The 21,695-nt window shown below is 47.3% G+C and overlaps 6 protein-coding genes across 6 annotated transcripts; 3 read left to right on the top strand and 3 right to left on the bottom strand.

Annotated features, from left to right (window-relative positions):
- Position 1: 1 nt before the first annotated feature.
- MYCFIDRAFT_118380 (glycoside hydrolase family 76 protein) lies at positions 2-1,210 on the top strand (the record flags this gene model as incomplete). The annotated part of the gene is made up of 2 exons (XM_007926244.1): positions 2-873; positions 925-1,210. Coding segments are annotated over 2 exons (1,158 nt in total), but the record flags the coding sequence as incomplete, so codon positions are not given.
- A 381-nt stretch (positions 1,211-1,591) lies between these two features.
- Positions 1,592-3,558, bottom strand: MYCFIDRAFT_202777 (uncharacterized protein). Its single transcript, XM_007926243.1, has 2 exons — positions 2,658-3,558; positions 1,592-2,574 (listed from the first exon to the last, which is right to left on the bottom strand). The coding sequence occupies exons 1-2, from the start codon at positions 3,338-3,340 to the stop codon at positions 1,737-1,739; spliced, it is 1,521 nt and encodes a 506-aa protein (XP_007924434.1). The 5' UTR covers positions 3,341-3,558; the 3' UTR covers positions 1,592-1,736.
- Positions 3,559-4,041: 483 nt separating this feature from the next.
- On the bottom strand, positions 4,042-5,478 carry MYCFIDRAFT_84097 (uncharacterized protein; the record flags this gene model as incomplete). The annotated part of the gene is made up of 2 exons (XM_007926242.1): positions 4,042-5,386; positions 5,441-5,478. The coding sequence occupies 2 exons, from the start codon at positions 5,476-5,478 to the stop codon at positions 4,042-4,044; spliced, it is 1,383 nt and encodes a 460-aa protein (XP_007924433.1).
- Positions 5,479-7,055: 1,577 nt separating this feature from the next.
- Positions 7,056-7,901, bottom strand: MYCFIDRAFT_44345 (uncharacterized protein; the record flags this gene model as incomplete). Its single annotated transcript, XM_007926063.1, has 3 exons — positions 7,056-7,113; positions 7,222-7,376; positions 7,497-7,901. The coding sequence occupies 3 exons, from the start codon at positions 7,899-7,901 to the stop codon at positions 7,056-7,058; spliced, it is 618 nt and encodes a 205-aa protein (XP_007924254.1).
- Positions 7,902-8,142: 241 nt separating this feature from the next.
- Positions 8,143-11,574, top strand: MYCFIDRAFT_172865 (uncharacterized protein; the record flags this gene model as incomplete). Its single annotated transcript, XM_007926241.1, has 21 exons — positions 8,143-8,153; positions 8,193-8,213; positions 8,246-8,443; positions 8,470-8,562; positions 8,616-9,133; positions 9,169-9,227; positions 9,263-9,337; positions 9,366-9,502; positions 9,549-9,607; positions 9,645-9,698; positions 9,736-9,999; positions 10,031-10,062; positions 10,095-10,312; positions 10,339-10,467; positions 10,500-10,657; positions 10,700-10,719; positions 10,747-10,764; positions 10,802-10,872; positions 10,932-11,150; positions 11,186-11,358; positions 11,402-11,574. 21 exons carry the CDS (start codon positions 8,143-8,145, stop codon positions 11,572-11,574), a joined length of 2,700 nt encoding a protein of 899 aa, XP_007924432.1.
- A 7,935-nt stretch (positions 11,575-19,509) lies between these two features.
- MYCFIDRAFT_172864 (uncharacterized protein) lies at positions 19,510-21,522 on the top strand (the record flags this gene model as incomplete). The annotated part of the gene is made up of 10 exons (XM_007926240.1): positions 19,510-19,514; positions 19,779-20,246; positions 20,296-20,390; positions 20,427-20,460; positions 20,492-20,570; positions 20,651-20,664; positions 20,707-20,922; positions 20,958-21,058; positions 21,099-21,120; positions 21,144-21,522. 10 exons carry the CDS (start codon positions 19,510-19,512, stop codon positions 21,520-21,522), a joined length of 1,413 nt encoding a protein of 470 aa, XP_007924431.1.
- Between the last annotated feature and the right edge of the window lie 173 nt (positions 21,523-21,695).

Raw genomic sequence — 21,695 nt, 5'->3', positions numbered from 1 at the left:
TTTTGCCGCTCTGGCAGCGAGCATGACCTTCACACAAGCAGTCAATCTCGACGTCAACAACGCAGACTCGATTCGCAACGCCGCACGAACTCTCGCCTTTGGTCTGCAGTCCAACTACCACAACAATGCAAGCGGCACACCGGCAACTGCTGTCGGCACTCTGCCAGCCCCACTTTACTGGTGGGAAGCTGGAGCGGTCTGGGGAGCAATGGTCGATTACTGGGCCTACACAGGAGACACAAGCTACAATGCTGTGCTCACCCAGGCTCTGCTTGCTCAAGTCGGACCAGACTGGAACTACGAGCCGCCCGCATACTACACCTCTCTCGGCAACGACGATCAAGCATTCTGGGCACTTGCTGTCCTATCCGCAGAAGAGTATGGACTTCCGTTTCCAAGTGGGCAGAGGGTCAAAAGCTGGCTCGCCCTGGCAGAAGCAGTGTGGTCGAGACAAATGTCGCGTTGGAATACGCAAGCCTGCGGTGGTGGCCTGAAATGGCAGATCTTTGAGAGCAATAAGGGCTACAACTATCGCAACAGCATCAGCAATGGCGCCTTCTTGCAGATTTCTGCTCGCCTTGCGCGATACACCGGCGACCAGAAGTATGTGCAATGGGCAGATCAGACATGGGAATGGATGTCACGGATCGGCCTCATTTCACCAAACTATCAAGTCTTTGACGGCGCCGACGACACGATTAATTGCACCGAGATTGACCACACTCAGTGGACCTACAACCCGGCAATGCTCCTTTACGCCACTTCCGTGATGGCAAACTACACCAACACCCAAGTGTGGCGCACGAGGACTGAAGGCCTCCTCACCACGATCGAGAACAGCTTCTTCTCACCCTTCCCAAACGCAACAGACATGTAAGTCATAGCTCACCAACCCACCCTCCCACTCCTCCTAACTCCTCCCAGCATGTTCGAACCCGCCTGCGAACCCTTCAACACATGCAACAACGACCAATTCTCCTTCAAAGCCTACCTCTCCCGCTGGATGGCCAAATCCGCCGTCCTCTACCCCTCCATCACCGACCACGTCCGCAAACGCCTGCAAGCCTCTTCCCTCGCCGCAACAAAATCCTGCACTGGCGGCCCCAACAAGCAAACCTGCGGCCAGAAATGGTATGTCGGTGGTGACGACGGTGCCTTTGGAGTCGGCCAGGAACTTTCTGCTTTGGAGACTGTTCAGAGCTTGTTGTTGCTGGAGCCCGGAGTGGTGGAGGGACGTGTTCCGAAAACTGGACCGGGGGTCAGGATTCCGGATTTTGAGGCCACGAGTACGTTTCTTCCTTTGATCCCTACTGCTACGAGTGCTGCGACTGGAACTTCTTCGGGGAATTCTGGGGCTAACTTTGGAGGTAGGATTTCGAGGTTCACCGCGACGGAGGAGGGGAGGGGGAAATTAGAGGGGTGGGGGGTGGTTGTTTGGCCGGTTTTGTTGCTGGGGGTGGTGGTGTTGGGGTGAGGACTTCTTTTGCATGAATCAATCAATCAATCGACAGGAAGAGGGATTGTTATGCTGCTGCTGCTGGATGATGGATAGGACAGTAAGCAGCCAGATATTTGATGATGATGATACCCACAAAGGCAAATGAATGAATTAGACATAGAACACTACCTATGCTTCTCACATATCCATGTCCCGCTCTATCTATGTGTCCACCTCACAACGCTTCCTCTCCCCAAAACCACCCCACCCCAACTCAACTAATAATCCCCCCCCCTCTTCACACATCCACCTCCCTAACCCTCACCACCAAAAACTTTCTCCTCCTCCTCTCTCCATCCCCATCAACCCCCACCCCCAACGGCTCACCCATATACCCCCCATTCGCCACCATGCCTCGATCCTCCACAATCTCCGTCTCAAATTTCCCCCAAACCCCCACCATCGCGGCTTTCAGATCCAGAATGGCCAGATTCTTCCCCACACACATTCTGCCTCCGGATCCGAAGGCCCAGAACCAGCGGTGCAAATTTTTTTCTGTGGTGGGAGAAAGGAGAAGAAGCCAGCGATTGGGATCCCAGATTTCCGGGGAAGGGAAAATGGAAGGTTCGCGGTGGAGGGTGTAGGCTTGTGCTTGGACGCGGATGTTGGCGGGGAGGTTTCGGATGTGTGCGAGGGTGGTGTTGGGGGGTGTGAGACGGGGTTGGTTGCCGGGGATTGCGGGGTGGAGACGGAGGGATTCCATGAGGATTGCGTGGAGGGTGGGGAGGTTGTCGATGGTTTTTGCGTCGAGGGGGTGGTGGGAGGGCGAGGAGAGGGGTGTGGTGGAGATTTCGTGGCGGATACGGTGTTGCCAGGTTTTGTGGACGGGTTTGGAGAGTTGCCAGGCGAGCCAGGTTAGGGTTATGCCGCTTGTGTCGAAGCCGGCGAGGGTGTGGTCGAGGAGTTCGGAGGCGAGGGTGAGGCGGTGATCGGATGCGGGTGGGTTGTGGTCGTCTTTGAGGAGGGTGTTTCGGAGTTGAGTGTAGACGGTAGGTGTGTCTTCTGGGGCCACGTCTTCGCCTTGTTCGATTCGTTTGCATGTCTTCTCGGCTTGCTCGCACATGCTCATGACCCAGCTCTCTATGTCAAAGTTCGCCGAGTCGACCCATGTTGGAACGACGAGCCATTTCAAACCTAGTCTTTTGAGCCATGATGTGACATTGGCAGCTCTTGTGGCCAGAACGTGTACTTTTGCCTGGCACTGAATTCGCGGAAGAGCCGGACGCCAGCGGCATAGTCTTGTACGAAGTTGCTGCCGTTTCGAAGGCCAAAAATGTAGCCTGTAACAAAATCCATCGTCACGGCCGAGAAGACATCGTACAGCTCCACTGCCTCACCAGACTTGGCCGCTTTCTGAAGTCTCGGTATCAGTCTTTCCTTGATCACAACATCGGTAATCTTCGTCAATGCGGCAGAATTCTGCAGCGAGCTCTTCGCATAGACATTGCTCAGCATGCGTTTGCGCTTGCTGTGCGGACCGTGCGCTTCCATCGCGAACATTGGCTCAACACCGTAGTTGGAGAAAACATTGCTGTACCAATCGCCCTTTTCGAAGCCACCAGCATAGATTGTCCTGATTCCGCCATCGACGCAGTTGACTGAAAGTTCATTGGGAGCAAGTCGCATAATTGGTCCCAGACGGCTGTGACAAGCATGGACAACAAATGTGTCTTGCTGCTGATGCCGATGATATAAGATCCAGAGAGGTGAAATTGATGCGCTCCAGTGTGCATTGGGGATCTTGGCTAGAGGTGATAGGAAGGCCGGATAGATGATGTACTTGTAAATGGCAAGCGCAAGGAGCGCAACTCCGGCGGCTGAGGGTATTGTCGGAAGAGTCATGATCAGTCGTCAGGTCGCACATGGAATTGGGTTTGCTTTTATGCCATTAGCAATATCTGCTCGATGACCGTCCTGTCGCCTCCTGCAATCAGGAATGTAGGGTAGCGATTGGCAGTCGCTCGAGTGCCCCGCTTCGCCTGATCTTGCAATTAGGACTCAGGTACAGCCTATTCTCAACATTAGGGGAACGGAAGTGTTGATGGCTGAGTTAGTTCTAGTTCTTGGGTCTATACGATGGCCAGTCGCGGAAGTGTAAAGTGACGTTGAGCTTCAAGCAAGGTACAGATAGGCCACTTGATAAGGTAAGACCGACTCATTGGATTTGCGTGAGCTAGGATTGGTAGGTCGATACGGTGACTCGCAGCTCACGTGCGCAGAGAGCGCTTGGCCTGGCCAGAAACGCACAACCGTTCGTAACAACGGTCTCTTTGAATAGACGTTGGGTTGGTTGGAATCCGCGCGCAGTCGAGCCCTCTCCCTCTCACATCCCTTGAGTGTGCAGCGTGAAGGTCTCGTATCGAACGTGAGACAGAAATGTTCTTGCTCTCGCAACATGCGAATGGGGTAATCAACATGATGTTTTGAGAATTCCTCTGCGCTCTGCCAGACCACTCTTGCGCCGTACTCGTCTTTTCAATTATTTCTTTCCGAGGGGACTAGGCAACTCCTGTCGATGATCCATCTCTTTAGAAAGCACCTACTCATGCGCTAAAGACGCGCACATTCAAGTCAACGCTCCCGCATGCAATGAGGCACCGTATTTGCTCCTTTGCCTCATCTTTGCTTCCGTTCGTCAAAGCTGTCGCAGATCCATTCGTTTCCGCAGCCTCCTTGAATAAGCTTGGGGCCCAGCGTAGGCAGGAGACGAAATGATCTGCAGCCTCTACCACACGCACACATTTGCCTTCTTGCGCCAAGTCCCAGCATCTTATGGTTTTGTCGTCACTGCAGGATAGCAAATACTTTCCACCAGGATGAAACACCAAGCTTCGTATCCAGTTGTCGTGTCCGGTAAGTGTCTTGATGCATACACCATTGGCTGTATGTACCTTGACAAGCTTGTCTCTGCCGCCAGTCGCGAGGAACTCAGCACTACTGCTGGCTGGTGGCGCTTTCTTCAACCCAGCCAATGTCGCTAAATGCTGATATGCTGCAGGAGGAGCAAAGGCGCAGCATTCGACGACGTGTTCATGCGCGATGAAAGTCTGCTTTTGCGCATTCGAGTCAGGTTGCGACAAATCCCACATCCGTGCCGTCTGGTCGGAGGAAGTGGAGAGCAGCCAGCGTCCGTCGATGGTCGGCGCAAGCGATCTCACCCAGTCACCGTGTCCTCGCAGGGTTCTTAAACAGTACCCCGTCGTCACATCCCATATTCGTATTGTCTTGTCTCTGCTTGCACTTGCCAGGAGGTTGCCAGAGAGTGGTGCACCTGCTGCTCCTGATGGTATGAACCGCACCGAGCTCACACTGTGGTCGTGACCTGGCAGAGTCCGTATATTCTTATATTCTTCTGCGGGATCCCACAACTTTATGGTCAGGTCGCTACTGCAGCTGGCGAGGAGAGTATTACCTCTGGGCCCACCAAAGTCGACGTCCAGGACGGCTTTGGTATGGCTCTTCAACGTCCGCTCCAGCTCGCCCAGTTCATAATCCCATATCTTTATCGTGCAATCTTCGCTGCCTGACGCCAAGCTGGAGAATAGTGGGTGGAATGCGACGCATGTAATTGGGCTGCGGTGGCTCTGTAATGTGTGACGCGCCGGCGCTCGTGGGAGCCACGTCTGAGGATCGTGGTTCTTTCGCGCCGCAAGGCTGGATGGTGTCGCGTTGTCTAACTCATGCTGTAGCTGCTGGCATTTGGTTTCCAGGTCCATGATCTTTTTCTGCAGCCGCACCAAGCCCGTCCATTTCTTCTCGATGAGCCCCTCGTATCGCTTCGCAGTGCTGGCATCGAATTCGGTTTCTGATAAACGTACTGCATCGCGTACGCCCTGCGCGGCATCTGCATGGCCGGTCGATATTAGATAGGCGACGATGCCCTTGTGGCTGTCAGCGCTCCATCAGCGAATGCAACAACACGAGCAGGCACTTGTCGCGTACAGTTCTTCGGCTTGTTTCGAGGTCAACAGCGAGCTCATATTGTCAGCACTCGCTCAGCCGCCATCCACTCCCTTGGTGGCGGCAGCAGTATACACAGATGCTTCTTTGCGACTTGCGATCAGGAGAAGTCGGCTTCACTGTTGCAACACTTGACCAGTTTGGCAGCTGTGTTTCACTTCTTGTGCAAGCCGGTATGACGTCGTGTAGGGCCGATAAGCTAGATTGTATAGATCGTGTCAAGCCGTTCAAAGGGCGCAAGTTCGTGCAGCAGTTCTTGGGGCCTGGTTGGCGGACAGTAATATACGTTATGCAGGTTTCTTTTCTTGGTGAGTTGGACATTTGGTTCATCTCAAGCATCACATGTCAACAGGGGTCTCCGGCACCGGCACTAGCCGCACGCTACCGTTGCCATGGGATTGCACCCTTGTCACACAACGTTCCTCCTTCTTCAGACCGGTCTATGCTTGACGAGTCTTACAAAACAGGAATCTAGAGGAAATGCAAAGTGCCGTACCTGAGCTGCGCTGAAGCATCCATATTCGTGGTTTCGCATCGTCAGTCTCGTCGATCACCGTGCTACTTTTAAAGATTTTCCAGCGCATGCTAATACCATTGTTGAGCATTCATACTGCATCAATGCCTATCTACATCGAAGCCGCCACAGAAGCCTCCTCGCGCCCAGCGTTCCCTGCAGCACTGAAGAAAGCCTGACCGTGGCAGCTAGCCCAGAGAAAGGATTGTCGGACAACACCTGTAAAGTGGCAATCAGGAGTTTCATGGCACATCTTAGACGCGGCGTCGCCTGATTCCAACCAATCCTCGACCGGGTTGAGGTCGATGTAGTCCATTTCAACTTGTGACTCTAGAACTGAGTGCCGTCTGTGTCTAACAGCGAGATGCTTTGGCGCCTCGGTGTGGGAGAAGGCTGCAAACTTTGTCATGGTCGATGGTCTCGCCGAGCATCAGAGGTGTGCAACCTTGTCTATCCACGGAGTCAACATCAGCTCCTGTCTGAAGGAGATCTGAAACTATTGTGGCAACCATCTCCCATCTTTGCAGCATCTCTCCATTCCTGCCCAATATTCCGTGCGACCGCGTTCAGTGGAATTTCTGGACTCTGAGCATCCTGTAATTTTATGACTTCGTTGCCAGAGTCGATGTGAAATCATATATAGTCTGTCGACTGGAGATTGCTGCGACAACGTAGTCCATTTCTTTGGCCAAAAGATGAACAAGCGCTTTCATCGCGGAATCTGCTGCTTCCATCCGTTTCTCATCAATCTATAACGTTCCTTGAAAATTTGGTGTTACCTTCATAGTTCATTGATTCTCCTACTGTAGTCAGCGAGAAGTGTGAAAGGTTCTGAAGTATTGTTACGAAGATTTAACAGGAAGGCAGAGGACTCAATGGAGGCTCGTTTGGCCTAAAGAGGGCTTCGAGCAATGTCCTGATCTTCGTAACGCGGCCATGTCTTTCATATACGGCATCGCGGCATTTCCAGAATGCAATTCTATTTCTGCAAGAACATACGACCATAGTGGAATCCACCCGCCCAGAATGCGACGTACTGATCGGTGATGTAACCGAGTGCTGCCCATTCTAGCATAGGTAATGTCAGCCCTTGACACCAAGTCGACGGGCCCAATGCAGTCCTGCAGCCCAATGGAAGAGCCTTTGCATAAGTCAGCGAAAGCAACTTATCCAGAAACGAAGCTGCAAAACTCACCTGGCATCCACGATTTTGCCTTGATCCTTGGACATCGCTGCAATGGTTGGCAACTTCAATTTAGCCATATATGGCATTCGCAACATACCTTGCAACTTGTCGTACAGCTCGTCAAGAGGCACAATGATGCGCTCGATGTGCTCGCCCTCGTCCAAATGCTGCTCCGGCTCCTTGTCGCCCTCCTTCAGCTGGACCTCGATGGTAGCAATCTGGTACAGTCAGCTTCAGCTCTCATACACGCTCATAGCGTCTTGTCTCCGCATACCTGCATGTTCGCATTGGTCAATCCCGGATCGGAGACAATCGTCGGACTACAATCAAGCACCTACCTGGATATTAGCATTCGTCAAAGCCGGCTGGTTTGGAAGCACAGGACTGAGATCACAGACCTTGCCCTCATAACCCGTCTCCTCTTTCAGCTCGCGAACAGCAGCCTGTTCAGGCGTCTCGCCCTCGTCAATCAGGCCTGCAGGGAATTCGACACAGAATGCCTCGACTGGTGGTCGGTACTGGAGAATAACCATTGTCTGTGGTGGTCGTGACGGATGGCGAAGGATTGGTGCAATTGCTACTGCGTCGACGCCGCCTTTGCCTCTCGTCTTTCTTGCGGCCGCCTCCCAGACTCGATCCTTGCCGTCTTGGTCTGTCCATTCGATTTTGCGGAGCTCCGTCCATTTCGCTTCTGAGGGATCGAGGGCGCCAATGCGCCGGATTTTGGGAGCTGGTGCAGACATTTTCAGATGCCGCAGGATCTGTAGCGATCGGACGCGTGGTCTCATGTACTCGTGGCGAGTTGATGATGTTAAACGCAGAGTTGCGGGATGTGGTGACGTAGGTTCGTTCTCGGTCCGTGCACTGTTTTTCGCGCGACGCAACTTCACCAAATCTTCTTCCCTTGCTGTCGACTGTTCACTTACCAGCATTCATATGAACATCGGCACAACGATCTTCATCTTAGACGCGCGAGGTATAGACATGTGGGAAAAGTCATGAGATATTGTATGAGATACGAGACGAGCTAATAGTCTACAAGATTCCCATCACACGTGTGTACGCGAGACCTGCTCTACTGCACAAGCTTGCTCAAGGCCGCTATTACAATACCGTTATCCCAACCTCGAACGCCAGCAGACATTACAACGAGAGTCGTCCGAATCGGTATCCATCTTCAAGTCGTGAATTCATCAATCGTTATTCCCATCCCAACGCCTTCGACTCCGTTAAACTCATGCAACTGTCCTTCCTCTCAATGGAATCCGACTTCCTATGAGAGGAGGTAGCAGGTGAGGGCCGCGGCTTCAGAAGACCATCCGCCGCCGCCACTGCCCTTGATTCCCCTTCTCCCTCTGCCCTAGGCTTATCTTTACAAGACTCCTCCAGCACGGCCAGCCTCTCGTGCGCCTCCTTCAATTGCGTTAGCAAAGCATTTATTTCTTGTTGAAATGAAGACTCTCTTGCTTCCCTGGCAAGTTCGTCCCTCATCCCATCGTCGACTTTCCACATACAGTCATCCCATCGAGCCATCTGGAATTCCGCCATGTCACACAGCAACGATTCTCGCCGATGTTCGCAGAAGGGACACAGACACTCCACTCGCAATGTCCGATATGGATGGGCAAAGATCTCGCATGGTGGCTTCGGGCTCTGAGGTGCAGTTGGAGTCCGTGGACGAGATCGAGCTGTTGGAATCGTGTCTGGCGTGTTGCACTCGTCCATCTCCAGCTGAGCCTGGCTGCACCGCAATATGGCCGACTTCGAGAACGTGCTGTGACCGCAGGTCGCATAGATGACTCGGGAGTGACAGCACATTGTGGCGGTTGGCCCTTGGTTCAACGGATTTATGCCAAGAACAGCAGGCTGTGCCGTATCGGTGCGGCGATGAGACACCACGAGACGAAGTCGGTATGGGAGGTGGAGGGAGTGGAAGATGTAATATTGAAGGTGAAAGTGCTGGAAGCCGACAGCCGTGATTTAGCGTGACGGCCGGATGGCCACCTGAAGCCGCCCGTGAGGAATCCAGGTTGTCGGCGTCCACGCGAACCTTGGATCGGACAAAGTGGGTCTCCTCCCTTGAATGCCGACGATGTCGAACTAGGAGTCTGAAGGCGAGGATGAACCAGGCAAAATACCAAACCAGACACTACTTCTCTTCTGGCGCAACGGTGTGCGAGTGACGACTCGAAATGCCCTGACACTAGGATTGCTATGCGATCTCAAAAGCAGTTCAGGTCTGTCTTGAGCTTCTGGTGATGAAGCCCTGGAGCTGGATTTGCTGTACTTGCTACGCCGAGATGCCGCTCGTCGCGACTGACACACGTATCCGGCGCTTATGGTTGTTTCTACGGTACCCCGCGAGATTTCCGACGCAGCAGTGCTTGCAGACCACGTACTGAAGTCACTGGCCGTAGTGTGTGCGCTCAGGTTCCTACTATGACCTCTGGTGTTGTTCGGTAGGTCATTCAAACAGGGACATGCAGGCCGTCTATCTTGCGTGTTGGCTGAACGGCGCCGCCTGAACCAAGAGAACATCGGTACTGAGTCGATAGTCGGCAGTTGACCTGCTATGAGACGACGATGATAGGCCTGGTGTCCGAGCTTTCGTCTATCTTGAAAAGCTCGATCTGGTAGGCAAGGTCTTCGATCAAGTCGACCTGTTCGACAGAGATCTTCCTCAGATGCGTCGGATAAAAGTCGCTCGGAGACTCTGCGAGGAAGGAAGCAGGCTTGTCGTCACCCTCGTTCTTGATGCGATATTCTTGGATAGGTTCACAGTCCGGTGCAGTGATGGTGGTTTCCACACTGTCAACGCTGGAGATGCTGTCGAAGCTGGCCGTGGAGCAATCGCTATATGATCTGGAATGAGCACTGCCAGATGGCGAGCTGTCGCGTGAATCTGTGTAGAGGTTCGGGAACTGGAAAGGCGGCAGGGCGGCCTGGCCAAGAAACTGTCGATGAGCTCTCTTCCTTGGTCGCAATTCGAGATGCTCGACGTCGGACCAGGACAGCTGCACAGCGTGCGTTCTCCGGTGATGGCTGCGAGTTCGGCGATGCGCGCTTTCGCTCTTGTCCCGGCTCAGGCTCGAATCGATACCGAGATTGGATGCCTTGGAGGCCGGAATGCGCTGCTGAGGGAGAGGCTCAATCAGTGTCGAAAGTGGTGCAGGCATGGAGACTGCTGCTGCATTCGATCCCCACGTGCTCCGTGGCGGGGATTCTTTGGGGCCGGATGTTGAATGGATTGCTCCGGACTTCGTCAGCTTGTCCGGACGAGCCGAGTCCGATGCTGGGCAGCGGAGCCGAGTGAGACTTGGTCGCGATTGAAGGATTGCGAGACTGGATATGGTCTGCGACTGGCACAGAGACCGGCTGAGCAATGATATGACAATAATGGAGTGGGCGGAAGCATTGGAGAGTCACGGCGGGGCCAGTCACCGCCTTATCCGTCGCTCGAGAGTCCGGCCTGCACGCCGAGAATGCCTATTTTCCACACGTGGGCAGCCCGATTAGGAAACCGTGAGCCCTTGCCTTGGAGAGCTTGCTAAGGAAAGCAGAGTTCGCTAGAACTAAAATGGAAAGCAGACTACTTTGCCAGGACGTGTGGCAATCCGGTCTTACCGGATCGACTCAAATGCAGGGAAAGGGCTGCATAAAGGAAATTGCGCGCTCCAGATATAGAACAAAGTGCGGGAAGAACCTTAGCTGGACGTCAAACCATCGCTGCTCGGCACTTATTATTAGTCCTCGGACAGGTCTCGTGAGGTGAGCGATGAAGTAAATGCCGAGGCAGAGAAGGACACATTTGCGAATATCGAACGCGGAACAATGCTTAGGAACAAAGCTGTTATCGGTGTTTGGTATGGACCATGCGAACAGACGATCAAAGCTCTAAGCCTGAGCCGTTTACCACTGAGTGGTATCGCAGTCCCTAGTGTTGCACCCGCTTTCACGGCTGTACCTTATACATATCTTGTACCTGAGTCTGGGTTCCGAGAAGATTTCACTTGCCCCCTTTGGAAAGCTCTCAATCCTTGAAGAATACAAGGGCCCAGGCTCCCCATCGTCGATCTTTCGCAGACTCGCAGACACATGACAGGACAACCAACCTCGTGATGAGCGCACGATCCGCAGAGTGCCGGGCAAGTGCACGGTTGGTATGCAACGACCACGGACCCGACAATAGCAGATGCCTCTGTCTTGCAATACGGTATCCTGCTGCTGCACTGTCCGAGAAAAGTTGGCAACCACAAAAAAGAACCACATAGTGTGTGTGGTAAGAAGCCTCAGGACGAACGCCTGTTTGGCCAGTGGAACAGTATCCGCTATAACGATCATCCGGCGAACGATACTTTTCGCTGGCATATGCTTAGTTCTTTTCTGCGGACTCGGCACATACCTGCGCCGAGTTGACTCCGATGCCGTCTTAGCAATACTATATGCGTCCTGGCTTGCACTTAATATCTCCTTCTAATACTTGCAGAATAATGCCGAAGCATCCCTCGGAGGCCTAGGCTAAGTAGGCTCTAGCGTTACGCTAAGTTCTTCCTAATCCTTTACTCGTAATTTGTAGATAGGAAATACTAGGATTGCTAAGAATGCTTAGAAGATCCGAGCTAAATCTGCTAGTCCTCGGTTAGTACGAACAAATATAGTAGACGACTAAGACTAATAGGCGTAGAAGTAAAAGGTTTATAACTCGCGACTTAGCGAGTAACTCTAGAAAGCATTCTATCGCCGCGAGTACGGGATATTATTATTACAAAACTTTAAAAGTCTTATATTAATTCCTACTTTAGCTACGACCGAGAATGTTTACGGACTTAGGTGTTTCCGTAAGTATAACATAGTGCGAGATCTATAAGGTCGCTATAGCGCCGAGCGACTATCGTCCGCAATAATTAACGATATCTAACTTGCGTAACTGTGTTTAAGAAATGGTCCGCGGTTATAGCAAAGAGAGAAGAAGAGACTAAGCTCTAAGTTGCTTAATAAAAGCAATAGGTCTAGTTATTCCTTTTCTCTAATACTATATTATCTAATTAAGGCGATGCGTAGCATTAGGTAGAAAGAAGCTAACTAGCTAACGATCGGCCTACAGATACCGGATCCCTCGTAGCAACTTGCCTATTAGCTGCAAATCCGACAATTATAACATCGGCAGAATAGCCGTTACATTGCTCCTATCGATAAGGTATGCCTATTTAAAGGCCCTCTCTAAAAGAAGAGGACTAGCACTCTAGTCTCGTAGATACAAGCGCTATAGGATTGTCGAAATAGTGTAATAGGATCGGAATAGACTAACAATAGGCACGCAAATACCGCTGCACGCATGTAACATATGCAGCCCCTAGAGTTAGCGGCTAGCAGAAATCTCTAACTCTAAGCGTAGCCTAGCCGGTGTCGAAGCCCTATAGCCTCGTCGTTGTCGTGTTACTGCACGCATATAACACACGCAGGGCTCCTAGTAGCAACGTGAATACGTGTACTATATATAGCACTCCTTACACGCCTACGGGAGGACAGGTAGGTTGCATCGTTGCAGTAGTAGGTAAATGAAGGAGAGAAGGTCCTTCGGCTAACCGAGGGGCCGTTTCAACCACTACATTTGATAGAAGCCGGCGGCTACTGCAAGAATTAATTCAAACCTAATATTGAATCCTTCCTTTAGGAATAGACCGGCCGTACAAGAAACCATTCGGCGGATAAGACCGAGCTAGGGAATGGAATACCCTGCAGCGGATAATTGTCCGAGCCGTACGATGCCTATTCCTACGTTTTCACGGCGGTGCGCGCCGTGCTATATCTGTTGTGGTTCAGTTAGGTAATATGCTGGTCAGCTAATACTATTAGCTGACCTATGCTAAGAGGAAGGACACACAATAGGTATATTAACTGCAGTTTCTATAGCAGGCTCCTAATCCTTCTTTGTATAGTTATATAGTTATTAATCCGATAATTAGTTGCATCCTTAGTACGATTCATAATAGGTTATAAGCCCGGCGCATACGCTCACCTGTCTAGTTTAACTATAAAAGAACTGTTTCTAGAGTCTACTAAATAGAGCTAGCTATCTAGACCTATTAGGTACCTAGTTAAGAGCTCTAGTTCGGACTAAAACCTAGCAAGTGTCCCTTATAAGCCCTGCCTAGCACTATACTAAAAGGCAGCTAGGAACGATAGATACTAATTAGATAAAGACAGCAAAGGAGAATCAAGTTCTTAGGAAGGGGATCAACTTCTAAGACTAGAAGCTTATATTCTAGGCGGCCCTTCTAGAAAAGGACCTAGTTAGTATAGTATTCTATAGACTTAACTAGGCTAATGAAATAAAACCACCTCTAAAAAGCATGTTTATAGGGGACTTAGCCGATTAGCAGTATAGAGATATGTTTAGGGACTAGAAGAAGAAAGATATCTAAGCCCTAAGCATACTTATTGCTAGACTCGACCCTACCCTTAGACTAGACTTCGGTGATATATCTAAGTTAGCTAAGGATATATACGACTACATTAAGGCTCTATATAAGCCTATTGTAACCGTAGACATATTTAATACTATCAAACTTATTAGGCACATTAGGATGCCCCTTACTAATCCGAATACCTAGCAGTACTACGAATCTTTTTAGTAGTAGTTTAACAGATTCCAAACATCGATAGAACAATTTGCTAGCTCAGTTATAACAATAGAAGCGCCTATAAAGTTATTAGACATTAAGATGCCTAATATACTTATTAGGATACTGTTTATTTAGGGCCTTTCTAGTTACGAATAGCTTAGATCCTAGAAGTACAATAACAAGCCTAAAGCTAAGGACTCCTCCCTTAAAGCAATAATGACGTCCCTAAGGAGAGAAAAGCCTCCTAGATAGTTATCTAGCGGCTTAAAGCTTGTTGGAGGGGCTATTAGCAATAATAACGACTAGTATACTTAGTGCAAGCACAAACACACTAACGCTAAGTGCTATAAGCAATACCCTAATATAGTACTACCTAGTTAGGGAAAGAAAGACAAGAGTAAAGACAAAGACAAAGGTAAGAAGGGTAAAGGTAAAGGAAAGGGCAAATCTAGTAGTGCTATTAATAATGATAAAGATAAATCAGACTCCTCCTCTAACTCGGAAGATAAGGGAGACTATTAGCTAGACGGCCTTAGTAGGGGCCTAATTAGGGGAGCTATTGCAAAGCCGGGACTAGCTATAGCAAGCTCTAAGAACCTAACAGCTAATATAAAAGTTTAGGATATAGGTACATTACTATACATTATAGGGAACAAGAGCTAGTTTAGCGATCTTAAGTACCTAACTAAGCCTGTTCAGTTCTCCTAAGTAGTAGGAAAATTAAGTGTATTACGATTAGGAACTGTTAACATCTTCCTAACCTATAAAGGAAAGAAAACCCCAATTACTCTAATAGACGTCCTCTACTCCCCGAACTTAGATTGCAACCTAATCTTAGTAGAGCGCCTTTAAAAGAAATGTAGCATTTACTTAGACAGACCTTTAGGCACTTTAATGCTTAAAGGCAAGCTAATTAGAAAAGTTAAGGAAGTATAAGGAGTACTTACCCTTAAAGACGCTAAAGTTAAAATGCTAGGCTCAGCTTCAAAACTAAACTTAGAATCGAGTTAGAAAGGGTAGCTATTAGCCCTAGCTATCGCTAGACTACGAGCGGACACATTAAGATAGCATTAGAGACTTAGCTACGTCGGCAACAAGATCCTAACAGCTACTAAGGAAGCTATTCCAGGCCTAAAAGAAGTTGATATATCTAAACTCGAGTACTATAAGACCTACAAGCTCTTAAGAGCTTAAAGAGTTGTATTAAGAGAATATAGAACTAAACTAGAAAAAGCCCTTAACGAAGTCTATATCGACCTTGTTAGCGTACAACCATTTAATCTGTTTAGAAATAGGTACATTATAACCCTAACTGATACTAAAATTAGGCTTAGGTAGGGTCTATTACTTCGAAACAAAGACAAGGTAACAAGTAGTAACAAGCTAACTAACTAGATAGCTAGAATTAAGAGGTAATATAACAAAATCCCTAAGATTATCTTTAGTAATAGCGGGGGAGAGTTTACTAACAACGATCTAGTACATTTTGTAGAGGAAGTTAGCATTAGATAGGATATATCTATACTATATATACCGGAGTAGAATAGCATTGTAGAGTCGTTAAACAAGACGATTCTGCTTAAGGCAAGAGCAATGATAATTGACTCTAGCCTACTAATATACTGCTAGTACTTTGCAGTAATATATTCGATTTACCTAACTAACAGACTAGTAAACTTGAGAACTAAGGAAGTTCTACTTAAGGCTTTCGAATTAGACTTGAATATCGGCAGTATAGACATTGACCTGTCTAAGACGAGACGGTTTAGCTATAAGGCATTCAAATACCTCGAATCCGGGGTTGAACGACTTAACTCTTAGAAATTTGTACTAAGAGCTTTCGTTTACTAGTTTATTAGATTCTAAGAAAATTTATCAACAAACTATCTACTTTGGAACCCGTACTAGAAGGATAGCGTATAGCAGTATAATATTAGATTCTCTCTATACGTTACCTTTAACGAGGACTTTATCTATAAAGACAATTTTACTAAGCTTCTAAGTACCCTTTAAGCTTAGGGGGAGTATTTAAGACTAGCTATCCCTTAGGAGACTATTTAGGTACTTGAAACCTAGTCTAACCTTTCATTTAAGTTAGGAATCCTAGCACTATTCCCTAGTAATAACTAAACACTTTAGCACTCTTTAGAACCTTAGGGGGAGCTATTTGGAGGTAGTATCCCTTAGCCTTAGCAGGCTTATAATCAGGAAGATTAGGAAGACTCCCTTATAGCTTAGGGGGAGCAAGGTATACTTAAGTAAGGAACACTACCTCAGCTAACACCTACAGCTAATAAGCTAATACTCTAAAATTACCAACTAGAACTACTAGCTACCTAGTAGGAAGCTGCTCCTAAGAAAAATCAGTACACTTAAGAAACAGATACTACTAAACTAGAAGACACCCCAATCACTCCCTTCTAAGTCCCTAAGACTATTAGCAAGAGAAAGAGGGCTCCTAACCCACCTTAGCCAAACCCTCCTTAAGCCGAAGTACGACTTAGGTCTAGCAGAGCCGTAGCTAAGTATAACTATAGCAAGATTACTAAGATTGCTGTAGCTGCTACTATAAAAGATGCTTAGAAGCTAGCTAACCTAATAACCCTAGCTAAAGCCCTAAAAAGGCCTAACTAGGATGAATAGAGAAAAGCCGTTACAAAAGAGATAAGGTCTCTTAAAAAGTCTAGTATAATCGAGTGGATTCTAGCCGAATCCCTACTAAAAGGCAGAACACCTCTAATAGGAAAATGGGTTTTCAAGATCAAATACCTGCTAGACGGCTCTATTAATAAATATAAGGCAAGATAGACAGCTAGAGGCTTTATATAGAAGCAAGGTCTTAACTATATTAACACCTATGCTCCTACACTAAGAGCAGCTACTGCTAGACTTGTCCTTAGGCTTTTAGTAAACAAAAACTAGAAGCGAAGACAGGTTGATATCGAGACTGCTTTCTTAAATCCCCCTTTAGATAAAGAGATTTTTATTAGACCCCTAGAAGGCGCGTACCTATTTAAGAAGCACCCTCTAAAGTAGATTATCCGTATTAGAAAAGGATTGTATAGCCTTAAGTAGGCTGCTAATCTCTAGCACTATAATGCCTTAGATACTCTTCGTTAACTTAGCCTAAGTAGGACAAAGAGTAACTATTGCCTATAGTAAGGTAATAGTATTCTTGTCCTCCTTTATATAGATAATTTCTAAATCTTTAGAACCTCTAAAGCAAAGATCGATGCTCTAATTGAAGGTCTTCGTAAGAAGTATACAATCAAGATTGTTACGTCTAACCTATTTCTAGGCCTTTATCTAAAGGAAGACAAGGAGGGAAACCTTACTATCTCTTAGATACACTATACTAAAGAGAAGCTTTAGAAGTATAGCTTAGACTAGTATAAGCTAATAAAGCATCTACTTAAGAAGCTTTACGAGCCTCTTACAACCCCCTATAACCGTTAGGACTACTAGCTATTTAATACCATAATTGGTGAAATGCAGTTTCTAGCTAACCAAACTAGACTAGATATTAGCTATACCGTCAACTACCTTGCTAGGTTCCTTCAGAATCCCGGACCTAAGCACGTTATAGCTGCTAAACATCTCTAGAGGTACATTGCTAGTATAGTTAACAAAGGACTTATCTTTAGAAAGAAGAAAACTTTAGAATTTTAGGTATACTCTAACGTAGACTTTGCTAGTAACCCTTTATTATTAAGATCAACATTAGGCGCCCTTATACTTTTTAATAATACTCCAATTATATAGAGATTACAGCTCTAAAAGGAAGTCGTACTCTCTAGTACTAAAGTAGAGTATATTACTCTAATAGAAGCATACAGAGAAATCTACTAGCTCCGAAATTTGATGACTAAGCTTTAACTACTTACTAGGGAAGAAGTCAACAGGATTTATATCTAGGTAGACAACTAGTTAGCCATTTCCCTTATTAAGGACTATACAAATTCTAAGAGGTCGAGGCACGTTTCCCTTAGGAACTACTACTATAGAGAATAGTATACCTAGGGAAAGATTAGTGTCGAATTCGTTACTACTAACAAACAGCTAGCGGACTGTTTTACTAAGCCTAAATCTCCAAACAAAATTCTCTAATAATATAGCGTCTCTAGGACAAACTCCTAAGTCACTCCTTTAGAAAGAAAAATCTTATTTATAGGATCAGAAAACAAGCTTTATATACTCATTGAATTTCATTCTAATTTCTAGAAACAGCCTAGCTGCACTATGCAGTCTAAGCTGCAAAATTTCTTTTATAACAATATTAAGACTAAGTAGGAAGAAATACCCTAGCCCTTGAGAGTTAGAAACTCTCTAATACTATAAGGCTTTTACTAATCCAGACTGCCTAGCCTATTTCAAAATCGAAAATATACATTATAGCTCTCTATCTACTAGAAAAAACCGAATCTCCCTAATTAGCTACCTATCTTAGCATTACTATCTTCGTAATTAGAGAAACCCCTTTAAGGACTACTAGAATCACGAGTCGAGCTAGGACTAGTAGACAACCTAGAACCTAGACTACGACTACGTCCCTAAGCAGCAGCCTAGGTATAAGCATTTGCCTGCTATAGTAGCAAATTTGCTACTACCTAGGCGCCCTAAGGAGTACTCTAATCGATACTAGACGGGACTAGCACGTACAGACGACGCTAATTAGTGCCTACTCTACTCCCCGGATTACGAGGCGGTAGAGGCGCTATAGGCGTCTAACGATTCGTATTAGAGCGTAGCCGAGAGACGTAACCTAACAAAAGAATTAGTGTTTTTGCCTTAAAAAATGTACAAGACTAGATTCAACTTACTAGAGAACTCGCATTAACTATAATAATTTAGGCTAGTACAGTTAGTATAAGCCCCTTTTAGGAAAGCGATATCCTAACCGTTAATTCGATAACTTAGAGTTATATACTCTAAGTACGGACCCTTTAACTACTTATAAGGACCGTACTAGCTGTTACTAGTATATACGCGTCTAGTAGCAGCCGTATATACAAGCGCGGTAGGCAAGTAGTTGACATTCGATTTTAAGCCTAAATTAAATGCCTTAGCCGCCTTACGCAGACGCGGAGGCACACTTAGAAACAGCCGAGCATTATCCTAGCTCGTAATAAAATGCCTAACATCAACGTTGCGCAGCTAAGGCGGAGTCTACTCCGGACCAATATTGGTTAAGCACTAGATAATTCTCTAGAGAATCGCGATAGTTAACTAAACTTCCTTAAGGACTACGCCTAGTTAGCAAATTGTTAGAAAAGGGGAAACTCCAATAGCAATACTTACTAATCTCTATAAGCTAGAGCTTATTATAACGCGAAGGGTGCCGATTCTTATTTAGATTATTACTACCGCCGCCGCTGCTACTACTACCTATATTACTCGCTATACTCCCTAAGCTAGGGTAAAGAATTATCGCTATATTAAAGTCTCGGCTAGCTATTAGACTTAAAAGGTCTTAGTAAGAATTTGAAATCTAGTAGAGGCTGCTAGTACTTTAGGGATTACTAAAGAGTAGATTGTAAAAGTTCAAGTTATCTAGTTAAGTTTAAGTGTCTTTTATAGGCGCCTACTAACCCTGTAATTACGACTAAGGACATTACTCTAAAGCAAACCAATTAGCAAACAATATAATATAAGTACGTATAAGTAGTATAGTATATAAAGCTGTATATAAAGCAGATATAGTCTAACATCTAAAGGCAGTTAGAAGATGAAGTGAAGCTCTAAGCCTAGATTTAGAGTGTCTAATCTGAATAGTATATTATCTCTACCTAAGGGGGAGTGTTGTAGTTCAGTTAGGTAATATGCTAGTTAGCTAATACTATTAGCTGACCTATGCCAAGAGGAAGGACACACAATAGGTATATTAACTACAGTTTCTATAGCAGGCTCCTGATCCTTCTTTATATAGTTATATAGTTGTCAATCCGATAATTAGTTGCATCCTTAGCACGATTCACAACAATATCTGACACTGAGGTTCCGAAATTTGGGCATGCCCTTGTCTGTCAATCCCTCTAGGACACCACTTCCAGCGAGCTTGAAAGCACGTCATGGCTGGAGTTTGCTCGAATTCGAGCTCGCCATTCAGGCCTTGAATGCCTCGCGAAAAGCCGTCTTATGGATAAGAGTTATAAGACAGAGGCCTCTACGAGATCTGGCAAAAGCAGCGCCAAAGGTTAATGATTTTGACAGGGGTGAAAAGCAAGCAGGAAGACGTACAAGCCATCTTTTACAAGACGACCGTCTTATGAGAATCCATCTGTGCTTTGTCTGTGCACAACCGTGCACGCTCTGCGACTTCTGTCACGACCCCTACGCAGGTTGTCTTATGGATAAGACAGCTTGTCTTATGCATAAGACAGAGCGAAGTATTCGAGGTCTCACACCAACATCGACCTTATACCGCTATCAACCCAAGCATATTCAGCAAGAACATGATAGCATGTTTCCGTATATGGAGCGGAATTTCCCTCGGTTCCTGCAACATCTATAGAAAGACTGCCTTGCAAATGGGGCCCTCGCGTACGTGCTGCATCAGGTCTCTATCACTCAAGAGACTGAAGAATAGTAGCGCTTTCCAAAGCTTTGGTAACCCGCTATTCTAGCTTCCGTCTTCATCATCAGCACGGACCCGTGCTCCCTCGTGTTGGCTCAGAAGGTAGCAAAAGTCAGAATGCGTTATGCGAGAGCGAAGCATATCCTCAGGCTACTTTGAGTCGGAGCCCAGCCTTAGCACAATTAAGCTTCGGACCCAAGCATAGAATCGAAGTGTTGTACCTTCTAAGCCCATTCGGAAGCGGTCCCTATATAGCGATCCTAGATATGGGGGCGAAGCACTTCCAAATTAGATCGACCGTCCGGTGTGCAGATTTCATTCTTGACCCTATCGATGTTGGGTCCAAAGTCGAACACTCGCGGACTTTGCCATAGTGGCATGGCCTTGGACCAACAAAGCTTCCATGCTGAAGATAGACATCAGTGACGTCCAGAACCTCCACAGCAGCAACAAAGCACACAGGCCAAAGATACGAGATGGGCTCTACGAGGGTATAAGAAAGTCCATCTCCTCCACCAAGATCCCATCATCAACACAACAACAAACCCACCAGAGCAAAGCAGAGTGACTCCGACCTTAGAACGTCTTGCCTTTCACAGAACTCATTACATTCAAGATGCAGATCAAGAACATCGTCGCCACCATTGCGGCCTTCTCGGCCGCCAGCGCCATTGCTGGCCCATTGCTAACTCCAAACGAGGTATGACTTCAGCAAACAAGATGCATCACATCGAGCCCAGAGACTGATTCCTTCCCAAGAGCGTGGAGGTTGCGGAACGCGACAGCAACAAGATCGATGCCGCCTCCATCAACCACATGGCCCACGAAGCCTTATCACGTGCCGGGGGCGACGAAAAGCCAACTGACGAACAAATCCGAGAATTGATCAACAAGGTCACCGGCGCCGCCACCGCCACCGCCACCGCCAAGCGACAGAATAATGCTAATCAATGGGCATGGGACAACCCCTACTGGAACCGATACTCCTGGAGCTACAATGGCCTTACCGCAAACTACTACTGCTACACCGGCGGATCTTATTGCTACTACGCCCAATGGAATCGGAGCTACAATGGCTACCTCTGGTGGGGCTACTACAATGCCTACTCTTGGCCCGTCAACTACAGCAGGAACTGGAAAACTTGGAACTACTGGGGCTGGTAGACTCTTGATTGTTGCGTTCGTGATGATGATGATGATGATGATGATGATCCATACGATACCACGAAGAAGAACAAAGAATTTGAACTTTGCTGCTGCAGGGAAAATGGATAGAGGGAACACACAAGCACAAGACATGGTGAGATCCGATTACAGATGAGCTCGACTAGCGATTG

The sequence above is a fragment of the Pseudocercospora fijiensis genome (genome assembly GCF_000340215.1).
Source record: "Pseudocercospora fijiensis CIRAD86 unplaced genomic scaffold MYCFIscaffold_3, whole genome shotgun sequence".
Lineage (NCBI taxonomy): Eukaryota > Fungi > Ascomycota > Dothideomycetes > Mycosphaerellales > Mycosphaerellaceae > Pseudocercospora > Pseudocercospora fijiensis.
The sequence above is the reverse complement of the archived record's forward strand: the minus strand, read 5'-3'. Positions and strand labels throughout refer to the sequence as shown.

Coding starts and splice junctions, on each gene's coding strand:
- MYCFIDRAFT_202777 (XM_007926243.1), bottom strand. CDS start 3,340: ATGACTCTTCCGACAATACCCTCAGCCGCCGGAGTTGCGCTCCTTGCG. Junction 2,575..2,657: donor TGGCCACAAGAGCTGCCAAT/GTCACATCATGG, acceptor TGACATAGAGAG/CTGGGTCATGAGCATGTGCG.